The sequence below is a fragment of the Bubalus kerabau genome, chromosome 15 (genome assembly GCF_029407905.1).
Source record: "Bubalus kerabau isolate K-KA32 ecotype Philippines breed swamp buffalo chromosome 15, PCC_UOA_SB_1v2, whole genome shotgun sequence".
NCBI classification, from domain to species: Eukaryota; Metazoa; Chordata; class Mammalia; order Artiodactyla; family Bovidae; genus Bubalus; species Bubalus kerabau.
The window spans coordinates 80687426-80706318 of NC_073638.1; the positions used below are offsets into that span (position 1 = coordinate 80687426).

An 18893-nucleotide genomic window follows, 5' to 3' on the forward strand; every position below is an offset into this window, starting at 1 on the left:
TGCAGTACATATAATCATCATCTGAGTTAAATTCACCCATTCCAGTACAGTTTAGTTCACTAATTTTTAAAATGTCAATGTTCACTCTTGCCATCTCCTGTTTGACCACTTCCAATTTGCCTTGATTCATGGACCTAACATTCCAGTTTCATATGCAATATTGTTATTTGCAGCACTGGACCTTGCTTCCATCACCAGTCATATCAACAACTAGTGCTGGAGTCCAACTCCAGCAAACAGGGATTCAACCGGAAGAGATGACGGTGTTGGCCAATGAGACAGCCTCTCGTTTTTCTATGGACTGCCTTGCCGGGAGCCAGCACGGGAGTCCCCACCCATAACAAGGTTATGTGGGAGAGTTCTGGTGGGCAAGGCGAGCCAGAACTCCAGGGGTGCCCCTCTGGGCCTTCCTGAGCGTTTACCCCAAAACCAGTGTCTGCCTGCTTTATCTCACCTACACCTCTGACTTTACAGGGGGCTGTCCCCCACCACCATCTCTCTCTCTGTAAAAGAGTTAACTTACAGCTCCAGTTAATAAACTTCCTGGGCGTGACAAGAGTGTTTTAGTTCACAAACCCCTCTGATGGCTCTCTACCTTGCCTGACAAGTTTACCTGGACTCCTACAGCTATGCATATGATTGTTTAGTCTCCCAGCCTCCAGAGGCACAGGAAGCTTAAGATATTCAAATAGCTTAGAGCCTCTCGGAGAGTTAGAAGCTGTCAGAATAAAACTAGTAGAAGATTTCATTGATGAGCCAATGCTTGCTGCCAAGTTTCCACATCCCCTGTATTGTATCCTTGAATGTGTATTAATCAGTATATTTGGTATGTAGGAAAAATAAGTAGTGGCCTTGGTGTTAGTGACTTTAGAACTTTAAGGTAATAAATTATTTCCTTTGTTGTAAACCCACTGCACCTCTGCCCTATAGGAATGCAACTTTATCTAACATCTTCGGAGGATGGTGCCAAACTTTAAAATAATTACTCTTAGAGAAAATAAGTCTTATGGTTGACAAACCTTTGTCAGAGTCATAAAATGTTAATAGGCCTTCTGGCCAGAAGATGATGTAAATCACCTAAACCATTTGTATACGATCAGTTTGCAGAAAAGAAACCCTGGTTTTGAGAAGGATCAAAGACTGCTGACTTTGCATGACTTCACACCCCCTATTATCATCTATGTGCAACTTATAGTATAAAAGCCCCTGTTGAAAATAAAGCTACCGGCCTTGCTCAACGAAGCTTGGTCTCCCCGTGTCATTCTTCCTTGTTTCCTTTTCCTCTTTTTCTCTTCTGTTCTTCCTTCACGCCAAACTAATTTGGAGCGTGGGGGTCCTCTGCGACCACTTATTTGTCTGGGCTTCTAAGACCCACTTGAGAAGGTGCCTAAGGTGGGGCACCTTCCGCTATTCGAGAGGGCACCTGCGGCCTCCGTGGTCAGAGCAAGTTTGGTGTCATGAACTTTATTGATTTCCCACGTAAACCAGTTATTATTGAGCATCTAATAAATCTCTCAGCCTTTGCTATCCCTTAATCGCCAACGCTGTCATCCTGAGGGAATTCCTGGATCCAACCGGGGCCGCACCCCGACAAGTGGCGCCCAAACCAGGCTTCCAGTCAGGTAATCCCCCTAACTGTGCAGTTTTCAGTTGGCTAGGACCCCACTCAAGGGTGCCTGGGACCCCCCTGCATAAGATAGGTAGGGTAAAGAAGGGTGGGAAGTAGTAAAATCTTTTCAAAGAGAAAAGTAGAAAAGATAGTACATTTTCTGACATGGGTAACACTGAACCTAAAGAACGGCAACTCTTTACACAAGTAATCTTGAAGTTGTTAAGTAAAAGAGGAATTAAGGTTAAGGAAACTAATATTCAATCATTTTTTACATTTGTACAAGAGCAATGCCCTTCGTTTCCACAAGAGGGCACTGTTAACCTAGATATCTGGGAAAAAGTAGGGAAACAACAAAGAGCTTATTGTGCTCAGCACGGCCCAGAGAAAATTCCTACTAACACCTTTTCTCTGTGGAATAAGATTAGAGATGCTTTAGATCCCGCTCTTGAATCTAGAAAGGGACTCGCTAAAAAGGAAAATAAAAATGAAAAAATACCAGATAGAAAAGAAAGTGGGACTGAAAAGGTACCTGTGGAAAAGGTAATGAAAATGAAACGGTACCTGATAAAAAAGAAAATGAAAATAAAGAGCCCATGCATACCTATCAAGAACTAAGGACTATATTAACTGCTATGAAAACCAGCAGTCATAAAGATGAAAAGAAAGATCAGCTTTCCCCTCAAGACAAAACAGCTTTAGAGGAGGCAGCAGCTCAATATCATTCTGATGAGGATCTGCCTCTCCTAGCACAAAACATCCCTAAAGAAGTAAGAGAAATATCCGCAATCAGGCCATCCACTCCTTAGAGCTTTGGAGAAACATTCCCGATTAGACCATCTGTAAGATTTGGGTATCAGACAGTCAGGGGATCTCCAGAACAGGAGAGGAGACGCTTCCACTCTCCCACTCCTCCTCGCCCTTATGGGAATAAAAGGCCTCTATCAGGAGTTCCCCCGAGGACGGTCCTCTCGGGCCCTGACAAGGAGATTGATCCCCACATTGAAGCCTGTTTTCCAATAGTGTATGATGCACTATTCCAACCCCCTTACTGGGAACCCATTCCAACAAAAATGATAAAAGAGCTTAAACAAACTTGTGCTACATATGGGCCTACAGCCCCCTATACTATAACACTGTTAGAGGCCTTAGCAGCCAGATGGATGACACCTCATGATTGGAAATCAGTTGCTAAGGCTTGCCTATCTGAAGGGCAATTTATACTTTGGAAAGCTGAATATTCTGATGCTGCCCATCAGCAGGCTGATGCCAACCGCAGAGATGACCTGAGTCATATTACCAAAGATATGATAGCAGGAACTAATGCATTTGGAACTCTGGGAGATCAAATGGCTCTAGACACAAGGATTCTAGATCAAGCGACAGGCTGTGCCCTTAAGGCCTGGCGATCATTGTATCAAGGAAAGGAATCAACATCTTCCTTTTCAAACATCAAGCAAAAACCAGAGGAGCCATATGAGGACTTTGTAGCATGGCTTATGGAAGGAATTCACAGAGTAATTTCTAGTAGTGAGGCAGCTGACATATTGATAAAACAATTAGCATTCGAAAATGCTAACTCTACTTGCCAGGCTATCCTATGTCCTGTAAAAAAATATGGAACACTGTCAGATTTCATCAAGCAATGTGAAGATGAAGGGCCAGCAATGATGCAGGGTATTGCCATAGCAGCGGCCATAAAAGGAAATTCTTATCAGCAAGCAGTTCAATCTTTTCTTACAGGCAGGAATTCCAACAATCAAGTCCAGAATGCTGGCTCATCCAGAGCCTGCTTTTCTTGTGGTCAGGAGGGGCACTTTACATGCGCCTGCCCTCAAAAAACTGCTAACTCTTCTCAGCCAAACCCTGCCACCACGGCTATGATTCCTAGTCTCCCTAAATCACTTTGTCCTCGTTGTCAGAAGGGATATCATTGGGCTAAAGACTGCAGATCAAGATTCCATAAAAACGGGACCTCGCTAGTTCCTGACCAGCAGTCAGGAAACGGGTTGAGGGGCCAGCTCCAGGCCCTGATAATGATTGGGGTAATGACAACAACAATGAACCCATTCATACCCTTCGTCATCACAGAGCTCATCAGAGCAACCCCAGGCAGTGCAGGATTGGACCTCAGTTCCACCACCTCAACAATATTGACACCAGATAGTCCCACTATAAAAATCCCTACTGGGATTAGAGGCCCATTACCGACTGGCTTGGTAGGAATCATATTAGGCAGAAGCTTTTTAGCCATGCAAGGACTTACAACTGTCCCTGGAGTAATTGATTCAGGCTATAAGGAGAAATTCAAGTAATGATTTCACCCCCAACTAAAACTATACAAATTCATAAAGCACAAAGAATAGCTCAGCTTTTACTTTTACCTTATCACACTGCCATAGGGCACGCTGCTACTCAAAGTGAGAGAAGAAAGAGGGTTTGGGTCTAGTGATATGGTCTTTTGGGTAACAGAGATTACTCAGAAACGCCCTGTGAAAACTATCTTGGTTTCTGGCAAGTCTGTTGTGGGGCTGTTAGATACAGGGGCAGATGTTTCCTGCATTGCTGGGAAAGATTGGCCTAGTTCCTGGCCAACGCATACAACTGAAAATGACTTGGTGGGAATAGGGAGAGCCCAGGCGGTAGCTAAAAGTGCAAAAATATTAAATTGGCAGTTTGAAAATACCTGCGGAACTTTCCAGCCTTATGTAGTTCCTTCACTCCCCTTTGTTCTATGGGGAAGGGATGTGTTATCTCAAATGGGAGTGCTACTTTTCAGTCCTGATGAAAAAGTGACCTCTCAAATGCTCCATATGGGCTATGATCCATCAGAGGATTAGGTAAACAATGGGAAGGAATAATTGAGCCAATTTGTCCAACCCCTCGACAGCTATGTACTGGATTGGGATATCCAAATTTATAATGGAGGCCATTGTTTTTGCTGCCGACCCCGTTACATGGAAATCTCAAGACCCAGTGTGGGTAGAACAATGGCCTCTGCCTCAGGAAAAATTACTGGCAGCGAAAATGTTAATTTTTGAACAACTGCAATTGGGACATACTGAGCCCTCCAATAGTCCCTGGAACACTCTTATTTTTGTTATTAAGAAAAAATCTGGCAAGTGGTGACTCTTACAAGATTTAGGAACCCCTCAGAAGAAATGGAGTAGCCATCATGGTCAACAAAAGAGTCCGAAATGCAGTACTTGGATTCAATCTCAAAAACGACAGAATGATCTCTGTTTGTTTCCAAGGCAAACCATTTAATATCACAGTAGTCCAAGTCTATGCCCCAACCAGTAACACTGAAGAGGATGAAGTTGAATGGTTCTATGAAGACCTACAAGACCTTTTAGAACTAACACCCCAAAAAAGATGTCCTTTTCATTATAGGGGACTGGAATGCAAAAGTAGGAAGTCAAGAAACACCTGGAGTAACAGGCAAATTTGGCCTTGGAATACGGAATGAAGCAGGGCAAAGACTAATAGAGTTTTGCCAAGAAAATGCACTGGTCATAGCAAACACCCTCTTCCAACAACACAAGAGAAGATTCTATACATGGAAATCACCAGATGGTCAACATCAAAATCAGATTGATTATATTCTTTGCAGCCAAAAATGGAGAAGCTCTATACAGTCAGCAAAAACAAAACCAGGAGCTGACTGTGGCTCAGACCATGAACTCCTTATTGCCAAATTCAGACTTAAATTGAAGAAAGTAGGGAAAACCACTAGGCCATTCAGGTATGACCTAAATCAAATCCCTTGTGATTATACAGTAGAAGTGAGAAATAGATTTAAGGGCCTAGATCTGATAGCTAGAGTGCCTGATGAGCTATGGAATGAGGTTTGTGACATTGTACAGGAGACAGGGATCAAGAACATCCCCATGGAAAAGAAATGCAAAAAAGGAAAATGGCTGTCTGGGGAGGCCTTACAAATAGCTGTGAAAAGAAGAGAGGCGAAAAGCAAAGGAGAAAAGGAAAAATATAAACATCTGAATGCAGAGTTCCAAAGAATAGCAAGAAGAGATAAGAAAGCCTTCTTCAGCGATCAATGCAAAGAAATAGAGGAAAACAACAGAATGGGAAAGACTAGGGACCTCTTCAAGAAAATTAGAGATACCAAAGGAACATTTCATGCAAAGATGGGCTCGATAAAGGATAGACATGGTATGGACCTAACAGAAGCCGAGGATATCAAGAAGAGATGGGAAGAATACACAGAAGAACTGTACAAAACAGATCTTCATGACCCAGATAATCATGATGGTGTGATCACTGACCTAGAGCCAGACATCCTGGAATGTGAAGTCAAGTGGGCCTTAGAAAGCATCACTACGAACAAAGCTAGTGGAGGTGATGGAATTCCAGTTGAGCTATTCCAAATCCTGAAAGATGATGCTGTGAAAGTGCTGCACTCAATATGTCAGCAAATTTGGAAAACTCAGCAGTGGCGACAGGACTAGAAAAGGTCGGTTTTCATTCCAATCCCAAAGAAAGGCAATGCCAAAGAATGCTCAAATTACCACACTATTGAACTCATCTCACACGCTAATAAAGTAATGCTCAAAATTCTCCAAGCCAGGCCTCAGCAATATGTGAACCGTGAACTTCCTAATGTTCAAGCTGGTTTTAGAAAAGGCAGGGGAACGAGAGGTCAAATTACCAACATCTGCTGGATCATGGAAAAAGCAAGAGAGTTCCAGAAAAGCATCTATTTCTGCTTTATTGACTATGCCAAAGCCTTTGACTGCATGCATCACAATAAACTGTGGAAAATTCTGAAAGAGATGGGAATACCAGACCACCTGATCTACCTCTTGAGAAATTTGTATGCAGGTCAGGAAGCAACAGTTAGAACTGGACATGGAGCAACAGACTGGTTCCAAATAGGAAAAGGAGTTCATCAAGGCTGTATATTGTCACCCTGTTTATTTAACTTATATGCAGAGTGCATCATGAGGAACCCTGGACTGGAAGAAACACAAGCTGGAATCAAGATTGCTGGGAGAAATATCAGTAACCTCAGATATGCAGATGGCACCACCCTTATGGCAGAAAGTGAAGAGGAACTAAAAAGCCTCTTGATGAGAGTGAAAGTGGAAAGTGAAAAAGTTGGCTTAAAGCTCAACATTCAGAAAATGAAGATCATGGCATCCGGTCCCATCACTTCATGGGAAATAGATGGGGAAACAGTGGAAACAGTATCAGACTTTATTTTTCTGGGCTCCAAAATCACTACAGATGGTGACTGCAGCCATGAAATTAAAAAATGCTTACTCCTTGGAAGGAAAGCCATGACCAAACTAGATAGCATATTCAAAAGCAGAGACATTACTTTGCCAACAAAGGTTCATCTAGTTAAGGCTATGGTTTTTCCTGTAGTCATGTATGGATGTGAGAGTTGGACTATGAAGAAGGCTGAGCGCCAAAGAATTGATGCTTTTGAGCTGTGATGTTGGAGAAGACTCTTGAGAGTCCCTTGGACTGCAAGGAGATCCAACCAGTCCATTCTGAAGGAGATCAGCCCTGGGATTTCTTTGGAAGGAATGATGCTAAAGCTGAAACTCCAGTGCTTTGGCCACCTCATGTGAAGAGTTGACTCATTGGAAAAGACTCTGATTCTGGGAGGGATTTGCTGCAAGAGGAGAAGGACGACAGAGGGTGAGATGGCTGGATAGCATCACTGACTCGATGGACTTGAGTCTCAGTGAACTCCAGGAGTTGGTGATGGACAGGGAGTCCTGGTATGCTGCGATTCATGGGGTCTCAAAGAGTCGGACACGACTTAGCAGATGATCTGATCTTATCTGATCTGCAACCTGGGCTTCCTTCCCCAGTAGCCATCCCAGAAGGTCGTAATATTATTGTAATTGATTTGCAAGACTATTTTTTCACCATCCCCTTTAATGCTGAGAAAAAAAAGTGATTTGCCTTTAGCTTACCATCAGAAAATTTTAAACAGCCTCATTTAAGCTTTCAATGGAAAGTGTTGCCCCAGGGAATGAAAAATAGCCCTACTTTATGTCAAAAATTTGTTAATGCAGCTATAGAAGATATTAGGGCTAAATATGAACAACTGTATATGATTCACTATATGGATGATATTTTAATAGCTCATTCTGATAAAGCTCATTTACAAACTGTTCTCCAAGATTTCATCCAGGCACTGACAGCCAGAGACTTAAAAATTGCCCCAGAAAAAATTCTGGTCAATCCGCCCATAACTTACTTAGGAAGGGTTATCAACTCAGAAACTCATGCTACTTTACAATTAAGATAAGATCATCTTGTTACTTTAAATGATTATCAAAAACTTTTAGGTGATATTAATTGGATTAGGCCCTATTTAAAATTAACCACTGCCAAGTTAAAATCTCTTTTTAACATTTTATGTGGGAATCCTGATCCAACTTCTAAAAGACAATTAACTGCTGAGGCTCAGGAGACCTTAGACAAAATAGAAGCAGCTTTATTTGATAGCTATGTAAAAATAATTGATTTACAAACAAACTGGCAACTCCTCTGCGTGGCTACTCCAACAGCACCTATGGGAGTTTTATGGCAAAATGGCCCCCAGAGTGGATCCATCTTCCCGATCAAGCTAAAAAGGTAGTGGCTTCTTATCCAGGTTTAGCGGCTACTTTAATATTAAAGGGGAGAAAGCGGAGTATTGAATTATTTGGTAAAGAGCCAGCAGAAATTATAATTCCATATAATAAAGAACAACTTGATGCTCTTCTAATGTTTGATGAAAATTGGCAGATTGCTATAGGAAATTATTTTGGCCAAATTCTGCATCATTTACCTTCAGATGTTTTGCTAAATTTTATGTCTAAACATCCAGTTATTTTCCCTGTTAGATGTAAATACTCCCCCATCTCAGAGGCTCTAATGGTTTTCACTGACGGGTCAACTAAAGGCAGAGCTTCTATAGTAAGAGATCAGCATAAAGTTTTACATACGCAGGAGACTTCAGCCGGAGAGCTGAACTCACAGCTGTTATAGAGGCTTTTGTTATGTTTGCAGAGGAGGAATTTAACCTTTACTCTGACTCTCAGTATGTGGTCAGGCTGTTTCCACACATTAAGACTGCGGTTCTGCCTGAGAACAAAACTGCAATATTTCACTTGTTAACTAAACTGCAGCAGCAAATTTGGAAAGGAAGCCGAGCATATTTTATTGGCCACATTCAGGCTCATTCTGGATTGCCTGGACCTTTAAATGACTTAAATGACCTGGCAGATTCACTAAGGTCACAGTGCTTCTGCTTTTGAAGAAGCCCAAGCTTCTCATTCACTCCACCATCAAAATGCTACTGCGCTAAGATATCAATTTCAGACTCCTCGAGAATCTGCTCGGGAGATTGTTTGTTCCTGTTCTCATTGTCCCACTGCTGTAAATAGTTTACCTATGGGAGTTAACCCTCGAGGTTTCAAACCTAATGCACTCTGGCAGATGGATGTAACTCACATATCTTCATTTGCAAAATTGTCTTTTGTTCATGTAACTGTGGATACCTTTTCTCATGTTATTATTGCAACTGCTCGTACAGGGGAAGCAGTTAAAGATGTAATACAAAAATCTCTTTACTTGTTTTTCATATTTGGGCCTGCCAAAAGCTTTGAAAACTGACAATGCTCCTGCTTACACTTTCAAGTCTTTTCCAGAATTTTGTCTAAGGTTTCAAATTAAACATAATACAGGCATCCCTTATAATCCACAAGGACAAGCCATTGTGGAAAGAGCACATCAAACGTTAAAAATCCAAATTCAAAACCTAAAAGAAGGGGAGTTTAAATATAGTTCTCCCCATCACATCTTGCAACATGCTCTTTTTGTAACAAATATTTTAAATACTGATTCAGCTGGAATTACTGCAATGCTTTGCCATTGGTGCCTGGAGCAACTGAATACAAAACCATTAGTTGAATGGAAGGACCTCCTTTCCAGACAATGGAAAGGTCCCAACCCATTGTTAACCAGCGGTCGAGGATATGCTTGTATTTTTCCACAGGACGCAGATTCTCCAATTTGGGTTCCAGATAGATTGATTCACCATGGCTCAGCCCCTCGGATACTGGATTCCACGGCCACCAGGACCCCAAAAGAGGAAGGGGCCTCCTCTATCTCCACTCCCTCTGCCAACACGGGAAGCCCAGCTGGTCCTGAGACGAATGACGCCAGAGATCCTGGATGAATAGGAGAGGGAGCCACCCACCAGACAGATGTCATAACTCTGCACAAAGGATATTGTTCCCCCTAATTCTTTGCCTTACAGGAGACCACCAGGACTCCCAGCTACTGCAACTCAACAAGCTCCCATACCTACCTGGGGACAGATTAAGGCGCTCTGTCACCAGGCACAAGGGATATAGCTTCCCCGCAGGGCTCTCCTGCCTCCCCTGAGAAGGTGTTTATTGCTACGCTTGCCTTATTATCTTGCCAGGTAAGCACCTCCTCCCCTATTCCTGAAAAGTATTGGGCTTACCTCCCAGATCCAACCTTTCAAGTAGTTACTTGGAACTGTGACCCCTTACGGGTCCACACAAACCAGCCTCAGTTACTGGGAGGGTCATATACTTCCCATACAACAGATAAATATCCTATTAATTTCAATTTTACCTTCAGGGGATTAACAGACGATCTTCCTGTTTGCTTCAACTTCCCCAACTATATAGAAAGCTTTATTACTACCCCTAAGGAAGGATGTATTGGAGCCTCTAAAAAAGCAATTCTGACCCATTCTCCAGCCTCAAGTATTGAACTTAGAGGGCGTCTAGCGGTTTGGATGTTGCAGGCTCGTATGCCCGGGGCCCTTGATCCCCACAAAACTGTATTCCATAGATCCCCTCCTGGATATCCAAGTTGTTATAACACCGAGCGGTCAGATATCATATGGAACACCATAGATGATCGTACAGGGTATCCGATTTGGAAATCATATACGTATGATTCGAGAATTGATTATAGAATACCAGGAGGAGGAAATTACATGATTCAAGACTGGAGTAACCCAGACCCAGGTACGAGCCCATTGATCCTTGGTGACTTTCTCAGTAGATATTATAATTGGAAGAAAGACTTGGTTCCTTGGCCATTAAGCATCACTAGATGGCATAATAATCAATTTGTTCCTCCTATATTGTCTTATACAACTAAGAACAGAACCTTTTGGCAGCCAGAAATTTGGAGGGCCCTTGCTGCCTCTGGTCCCATTTCTTTATTCCATCCAGATAGCAATTCTACTTATTCTGTTTTAGCTTGTCTACCCTCACCTTATGTTTTTCTCTTTACTAATGACTCCAAGAGACTAAATGTATACATGAATTATTCAGGTGGACCTAATATAGTAACTTGTGAACAATGAATGCTTTCATCTTGTTTGACCCCCCAATATAATGTTTGGTCTCTTGTGGTGTTGAAACGCCAGCCTATCTCATGATACCTGTAACTGTGCCTAATTACTGGTATAATAATTACGGTTTGGCTGTATTACAACAACTACAGGATTTGATGCAAACACGACAGTTTGTGGGCTTACTTATCTTGGGAATAGCAGCTTTAATAACTGCAATTACTTCTGTTACCATGGCAGCAATATCATTGACTCAACAAGTACATACTGCTCAATATGTTGATACTATGTCCAAAAGTGTTTCTTTAACATTGGCAATCCAGGAAGCTATAGCCAGGAAATTAGAAATGAGGGTAGACACCCTAGAGGAAGCAATAATACATATTGAGACTGAATTTCAGGCTTTAAAAGTGAAAATGGCATTGTCCTGTCATGCTGACTACTGGTGGATATGTGTAACACCCTTAAAGTAAATGAGACAGATTATGACTGGGGAAAAAAATTAAAAACCATATTTCAGGGGTCTGGAACAGCTCTGACATTGGTTTAGATTTAGGGAAACTTCACTGTCAAATAGCAACCATGGAACACTCCCGATTAGATTTTACTGCCGCTGGAGCAGCAAATGACTTCTTCCACACTTTCTCTAACTTCATTTCAGGAAAGAATAGTCTATCTACTGTTTTTAGCTATGTTGCTGTGGCTGCTTTAATTCTGCTTCTCATAATCATTCTTCCTTGTATTGTCAGAATTCTTCGACAGAGCACTCAGAAGCTCGCGACTGAACTGCATCTGGCTGTTTTAAGAAGTAAAAGAGGCGGAGATGCTGGGAGCCAGCACGGGAATCCCCACCCATAACAAGGTTATGTGGGAGAGTTCTGGTGGGCAAGGCAAGCCAAAACTCCAGGGGTGCCCCTCTGGGCCTGCCTGAGTGTCTACCCCAAAACCAGAGTCTGCTTGCTTTACTGCTTTGTGCTCTCACCTACACCTCTGACTTTACAGGGGGCTGTCCCCCACCACCATCTCTCTCTCTGAAAAAGAGTTAACTTACAGCTCCAGTTAATAGAGTTCCGGGGCACGACAAAAGTGTTTTAGTTCACAAACCCCTCAGATGGCTCTCTAACTTGCCTGACAAGTTTACCTGGACTCCTACAGCTATGCATACGATTGTTTAGTCTCCCAGCCTCGAAAGACACAGGAAGCTTAAGATATTCAAATAGCTTAGAGCCTCTCGGAGAGTTAGAAGCTGTCAGAATAAAAACTAGTAGAATATTTCATTGATGAGCCAATGCTTGCTGCCAAGTTTCCACATCCCCTGTATTGTATCCTTGAATGTGTATTAATCAATATATTTGGTATGTAGAAAAAATAAGTAGTGGCCTTGGTGTTAGTGACTTTAGACCCTTAAGGTAATAAATTCTTTCCTTTGTTGTAAACCCACTGCACCTCTGCCCTATAGGAATGCAACTTTATCTAACACCTTCGGAGGATGGCGCCAAACTTTAAAATAATTACTCTTAGAGAAAATAAGTCTTATGGTTGACAAACCTTTGTCAGAGTCATAAAATGTTAATAGGCCTTCTGGCCAGAAGATGATGTAAATCACCTAAACCATTTGTATACGATCAGTTTGCAGAAAAGAAACCCTGGTTTTGAGAAGGATCAAAGACTGCTGACTTTGCATGATTTCACACCCCCTATTATCATCTATGTGCAACTTATAGTATAAAAGCCCCTGTTGAAAATAAAGCTATGGGCCTTGCTCACTGAAGCTTGGTCTCCCCGTGTCATTCTTTCTTGTTTCCTTTTCCTCCTTTTCTCTTCTGTTCTTCCTTCATGCCAAAATAATTTGGACTGCGGGGGTCCTCTGCGACCACTTATTTGTCTGGGCTTCTAAGACCCACTTGAGAAGGTGCCTAAGGTGGGGCACCTTCCGCTATTTGAGAGGTCACCTGCGGCCTCCGTGGTCAGAGCAAGTTTGGTGTCACGAACTTTATTGATTTCCTGCATAAACCAGTTATTATTGAGCATCTAATAAATCTCTCAGCCTTTGCTATCCCTTAATGGCCAACGCCGTCATCCGGAGAGAATCCCTGGATCCAACCGGGGCTGGACCCTGATGCTGCCTGTTTATTTCAAGTTTAAGATTCTCTTTTATACTTTTACAGAAACATTAGGCCAGAGGTTTGACATTTTCAGTTCCCCATCTCCTGGATTTATTATCTCCATAAATCATTGTTGCTCTTCAAACAGAGTTCCTGCTTCAGTGATTCTCTCAGAATCAGCCTTATCATCTGTTATCCACCTCTTCTAATGTGTCCTATAGTTAACTTGTGATTACATTGTAACTCATGTTACATTCCTCAGTTTACTACTTACCTTCCTAAGTCCTGTTTGCCCTTAACATCCTGAGCTCAGTCTCTCTTAAAAAGGAGTCTAGCTATAGTGTCTCTAAAAATTCCCAACTTCCATAAGCTATAGTAAAATATGCTAGCTTTACAACATTCCTTAAATCTTTAACTTCTAACTATTTTAATTATTTCTAAGCCCTAAATTCAGTACACACCTTTGCCATAAACATTCTCCTCACAAATAGGCTTCAGATATCAATCCCTCCCATGGCCTCAAGCTACGGCCTATGTGCCCATCCTGAAACACTCGTTTGTAAAAAGTCCTTGAACAAACGTCAAAGATTAACTTTATGAATTATTTTCTGAGCAATGTTGCAGAAGGCTTTGTGCCTTCTCCTGCTCCTCTCAAGACCAATAAGCACCTTAATATTCCTTTTCAGTCAACTCAGTTGAGAAGACGAAAAGACAAGTCAGAATTACAAGCCCTAACTCCTTCATCCTGGGATCCGTGCCTGCAGAATGAGGAGAGGGGGCTGGGGCCATGCCTCCATTTTGTCAGTAATGCCTAATACAGCTCCTGACAAACTAGGTGTTGGTTTTGCTTTGCCTTCATCTCTTCATTCTTTCTGGAGTTATTTCTTCACTGATCTCCAGTAGCATATTTGGTACCTACTGACCAGGGGTAGTTTGAGCATTCTTTGGCATTGCCTTTCTTTGGGATTGGAATGAAAACTGACCTTTCCCAATCCTGTGGCCACTGATGAGTTTTCCAAATTTGCTGGCATATTGAGTGCAGCACTTTCACAGCATCATCTTTCAGGATTTGAAATAGCTCAACTGGAATTCCATCACCTCCACTAGCTTTGATGTAGTGATGCTTTCTAAGGCCCACTTGACTTCACATTCCAGGATGTCTGGCTCTAGGTCAGTGATCACACCATCGTGATTATCTGGGTCATGAAGATCTTTTTTGTACAGTTCTTCTATGTATTCTTGCCACCTCTTCTTAATATCTTCTGCTTCTGTTAGGTCCATACCAATTCTGTCCTTTGTCTAGCCCATCTTTGCATGAAATGTTCCTTTGGTATCTCTAATTTTCTTGAAGAAATCTCTAGTCGTTCCCATTCTGTTGTTTTCCTCTATTTCTTTGCATTAATTTCTGAGGAAGGCTTTCTTATCCTTTCTTGCTAGTCTTTGGAACTCTGCATTCAGATGTTTATATCTTTCCTTTTCTCCTTTGCTTTTCACTTCTCTTCTTTCACAGGTATTTTAACGCCTCCCCAGACAGCCATTTTCCTTTTTTTGCATTTCTTTTCCATGGGGATGGTCTTGATCCCTGTCTCCTGTACACTATCACAAACCTCCGTCAATAGTTCATCAGGCACTCTATCTATCACATCTAGTCCCTTAAATCCATTTCCCACTTCCACTGTATAATTATAAGGGATTTGATTTAGGTCATACCTGAATGGTCTAGTGGTTTTCCCTACTTTCTTCAATTTCAGTCTGAATTTGGCAATAAGGAGTTCATGGTCTGAGCCACAGTCAGCTCCTGGTCTTGTTTTCTTGACTGTATAGAGCTTCTCCATTTTTGGCTGCAAAGAATATAATCAATCTGATTTCGGTGTTGACCATCTGGTGATGTTCATGTGTAGAGTCTTATCTTGTGTTGTTGGAAGAGGGTGTTTGCTATGACCAGTGCATTTTCTTGGCAAAACTCTATTAGTCTTTGCCCTGCTTCATTCCGTATTCCAAGGCCAAATTTGCCTGTTACTCCAGGTGTTTCTTGACTTCCTACTTTTGCATTCCAGTCCCCTATAATGAAAAGGACATCTTTTTTGGGGTGTTAGTTGTAAAAGGTCTTGTAAGTCTTCATAGAACCGTTCAACTTCAGCTTCTTCAGCATTACTGTTCAGGGCATAGACTTGGATTACTATGATATTGAATGGTTTGCCTTGGAAATGAACAGAGATTATTCTGTCGTTTTTGAGATTGCATCCACGTACTGCATTTCAAACTCTTTTGTTGACCATGATGGCTACTCCATTTCTTCTGAGGGATTCCTGCCTGAAGTAGTAGATATAATGGTCGTCTAAGTTAAATTCACCCATACCAGCCCATTTTAGTTCGCTGATTCCTAGAATGTCAATGTTCACTCTTGCCATCTCTTGTTTGACCCCTTTCAATTTGCCTTGATTCATGGACCTGACATTCCAGGTTCCTATGCAATATTGTTCTTTACAGCATCGGACCTTGCTTCTATCACCAGTCATATCCACAACTGGGTATTGTTTTTGCTTTTGCTCCATTCCTTCATTCTTTCTGGAGTTATTTCTCCACTGATCTCCAGTAGCATATTGGGCACCTACTGACCTGGGGAGTTCCTCTTTCAGTATCCTATCATTTTGTCTTTTCATACTGTTCATGGGGTTCTCAAGGCAAGAATAGTGAAGTGGTTTGCCATTCCCTTCTCCAGTGGACCACATTCTGTCAGACCTCTCCGCCATGACCCTCCCGTCTTGGGTGGCCCCACAGGCATGGCTTAGTTTTATTGAGTTAGACAAGGCTGTGGTCCTAGTGTGATTAGATTGATTAGTTTTCTGTGAGTATGGTTTCAGTTTGTTTGCCCTCTGATGCCCTCTTGCAACACTTACCATCTTACTTGGGTTTCTCTTACCTTGGGCGTGGGGTATCTCTTCACAGCTGCTTCAGCAAAGCACAGCCACTGCTCCTTACCTTGCATGAGGGGTATCTCCTCACAGCCGCCCCTTCTGACCTTGAATGTGGAGTAGCTCCTCTAGGCCCTCCTGTGCCTGCGCAGCCACCGCTTTTTGGAGGTGGGGTTGCTCCTCCTGGCTGCCGCCCCTGGCCTCGGGCATGGGGTAGCTCCTTTTAGCCACCGCCCCTAACCTTGCATGTGGAGTAGCTCCTCCCAGCCGCCACCCCTGGCCTCGGACGTGGGGTAGTTCCTCTCGCCGTGCTACTAAAGTAATGCTCAAAATTCTCCAAGCCAGGCTTCAGCAATATGTGAAACGTGAACTTCCAGAAGTTCAAGCTGGTTTTAGCAAAGGCTAAGGAACCAGAGACCAAATTGCCAACATCTGCTGGATCATTGAAAAAGCAAGAGAGTTCCAGAAAAACATATATTTCTGCTTTATTGACTATGCCAAAGCCTTTGACTGTGTGGATCACAATAAACTGTGGAAAATTCTTCAAGAGATGGGAATACCAGATCACCTGACCTGTCTCTTGAGAAATTTGTATGCAAGTCAGGAATCAACACTTAGAACTGGACATGGAACGACAGACTGATTCCAAATAGGAAAAGGAGTACGTCAAGGCTGTATATTGTCACCCTGCTTATTTAACTTCTATGCAGAGTATACCATGAGAAGCGCTGGGCTGGAAGAAGCACAAGCTGGAATCAAGGTTGCTGGGAGAAATATCAATAACCTCAGATATGCAGATGACACCACCCTTATGGCAGAAAGTGAAGAGGAACTAAAAAGCCTCTTGATGAAAGTGAAAGAGGAGAGTGAAAAAGTTGGCTTAAAACTCAATATTCAGAAAATGAAGATCATGGCATCTGGTCCCATCACTTCATGGGAAATAGATGGGGAAACAGTGGAAACAGTGTCAGACTTTATTTTTCTGGGCTCCAAAATCACTGCATGGTGACTACAGCCATGAAATTAAAGGACACTTACTCCTTGGAAGAAAAGTTATGATCAACCTAGATAGCATATTCAAAGGCATAGACGTTACTTTGCCAAAAAAGGTCCATGTAGTCAAGGCTATGCTTTTTCCAGTTGTCATGTATGGATGTGAGAGTTGGACTGTGAAGAAAGCTGAGCACCAAAGAATTGATGCTTTTGAACTGTGGTGTTGGAGAAGACTCTTGAGAGTCCCTTGGACTGCAAGGAGATCCAAGCAGTCCATTCTGAAGGAGATCAGCCCTGGGAATTCTTTGGAAGGAATGATACTGAAGCTGAAACTCCAGTACTTTGTCCTCCTCATGCGAAGTGTTGACTCATTGGGAAAGACTCTGATGCTGGGAAGGATTGAGGGCAGGAGGAGAAGGGGACGACAGAGGATGAGATGGCTGGATGGCATCACGGACTCAATGGACGTGAGTCTGAGTGAACTCTGGGAGTTGGTGATGGACAGGGAGGCCTGGCATGCTGCGATTCATGGGGTTGCAAAGAGTCAGACACGACTGAGTGACTGAACTGAACTGAACTGAACCGATCTGTGGAGTTCATCTTTCAGTGTCCTATCTTTTTGCCTTTTCATCCTGTCCATGGGCTTCTCAATGGAAGAATACTGAAATGGTATGCCATTCCCTTGTCTAGTGGACCACATTTCATCAGAACATTCCACCACGACCCATCCATTTTGGGTAGGCTTACACAGCATGGCTCATAGTTTCATTGAGTTTGGCAAGGCTGTGGTCTATATAATTAGATTGGTTAGTTTTTGGTGATTGTGGTTTTCAGTCTGTCTACCCTCTGATGGAGAGGGATAATAGGTTTATGAAAGTTTCCTGATGGGAGAAACTGACTGCAGGGGAAACTTGGTCTTGTTCTGATGGATGGGGTGGATTTTATGTGGGGTGGAAGAAAAGGAAGAAAATCAGGGTGACTTCAACATCTTTGGCTTGAGTAACTAGAAAAATGAAAATATTGCTAATTAATATGTGGCTCCTTGCTTCATGGAATTCTTCAGGAAAGATTACTGGAGTGTGTAAGCCATTCACTTCTTCAGGGTATCTTCTTGACCCAGGAATTGAACCTGGATCTCTTGCATTGCAGGCAGATTCTTTACCATCTGAACCACCAGAGAAACCCAATATGTGGAAAGCTGTAGATGGGTCAGGTTAAGAGGGGATGATCAAGCATTTGATTTGGGACATATTCATTTTGAGATGCCTATAAAATATCCAATATTATTTGCTGAATAGTTGTGTGGAGTGTGTGTTTAGTAAGACTTCTACTGGATATATGAATTTGAGAGTCAAACCCATATGACAATGAGATTAGATGAGCTAATCAAGGGACTAATTATAGACAGAAACAAAAATTAATAACACAACAGAGGCCTTTCCCAGCATTCCAGACCCTTAAATCCAACTTTCTACTGGATGTCTCTTTAGATATCCTGCAAGCATCTCAAATTCAATATGTCCAAAACACAGTGCATGTTTTGACCCATCCCAAAGCATGCTAAGTAATCACCATGCTAATATGTAGCTCAATTATTTTAATAATAATATTCTTATTATGTATCTTGAATAGTAAAAAATCTTCCTGTCATTCAAGAGATCTGGTTTTGATCCTTGGATGGGGAAGATTCCCTGGAGAGGGACTGGCTACCCACTCCAGTATTCTTGCCTGGAGAATGCCATGGACAGAGAAGTCTGGCAGACAGTCCAAGGGGTCGGACACCACTGAATGACTAACACTTTCATATGCATTATTTTAACCCTCACAATGCCATTTGGAGATTATTACTATTTTCTTTCTATTGAAAATAAAGAAAAATAAGGTTAGGAAGTTTTAATAAATTAACCAGT

The 18893-nt window shown here is 42.2% G+C and overlaps 1 protein-coding gene and 1 pseudogene across 1 annotated transcript; both read left to right on the plus strand.

The window, feature by feature from the left end:
• The first annotated feature begins 4062 nt into the window (after positions 1-4062).
• On the plus strand, positions 4063-4449 carry LOC129627924 (endogenous retrovirus group K member 6 Pro protein-like). Its single transcript, XM_055547365.1, has one exon. It carries the CDS (start codon positions 4063-4065, stop codon positions 4447-4449), a length of 387 nt encoding a protein of 128 aa, XP_055403340.1.
• A 5223-nt stretch (positions 4450-9672) lies between these two features.
• On the plus strand, positions 9673-11828 carry LOC129627925 (uncharacterized; annotated as a pseudogene).
• The last annotated feature ends 7065 nt before the right edge of the window (positions 11829-18893 follow it).

Coding starts and splice junctions, on each gene's coding strand:
- LOC129627924 (XM_055547365.1), top strand. CDS start 4,063: ATGGTCTTTTGGGTAACAGAGATTACTCAGAAACGCCCTGTGAAAACT.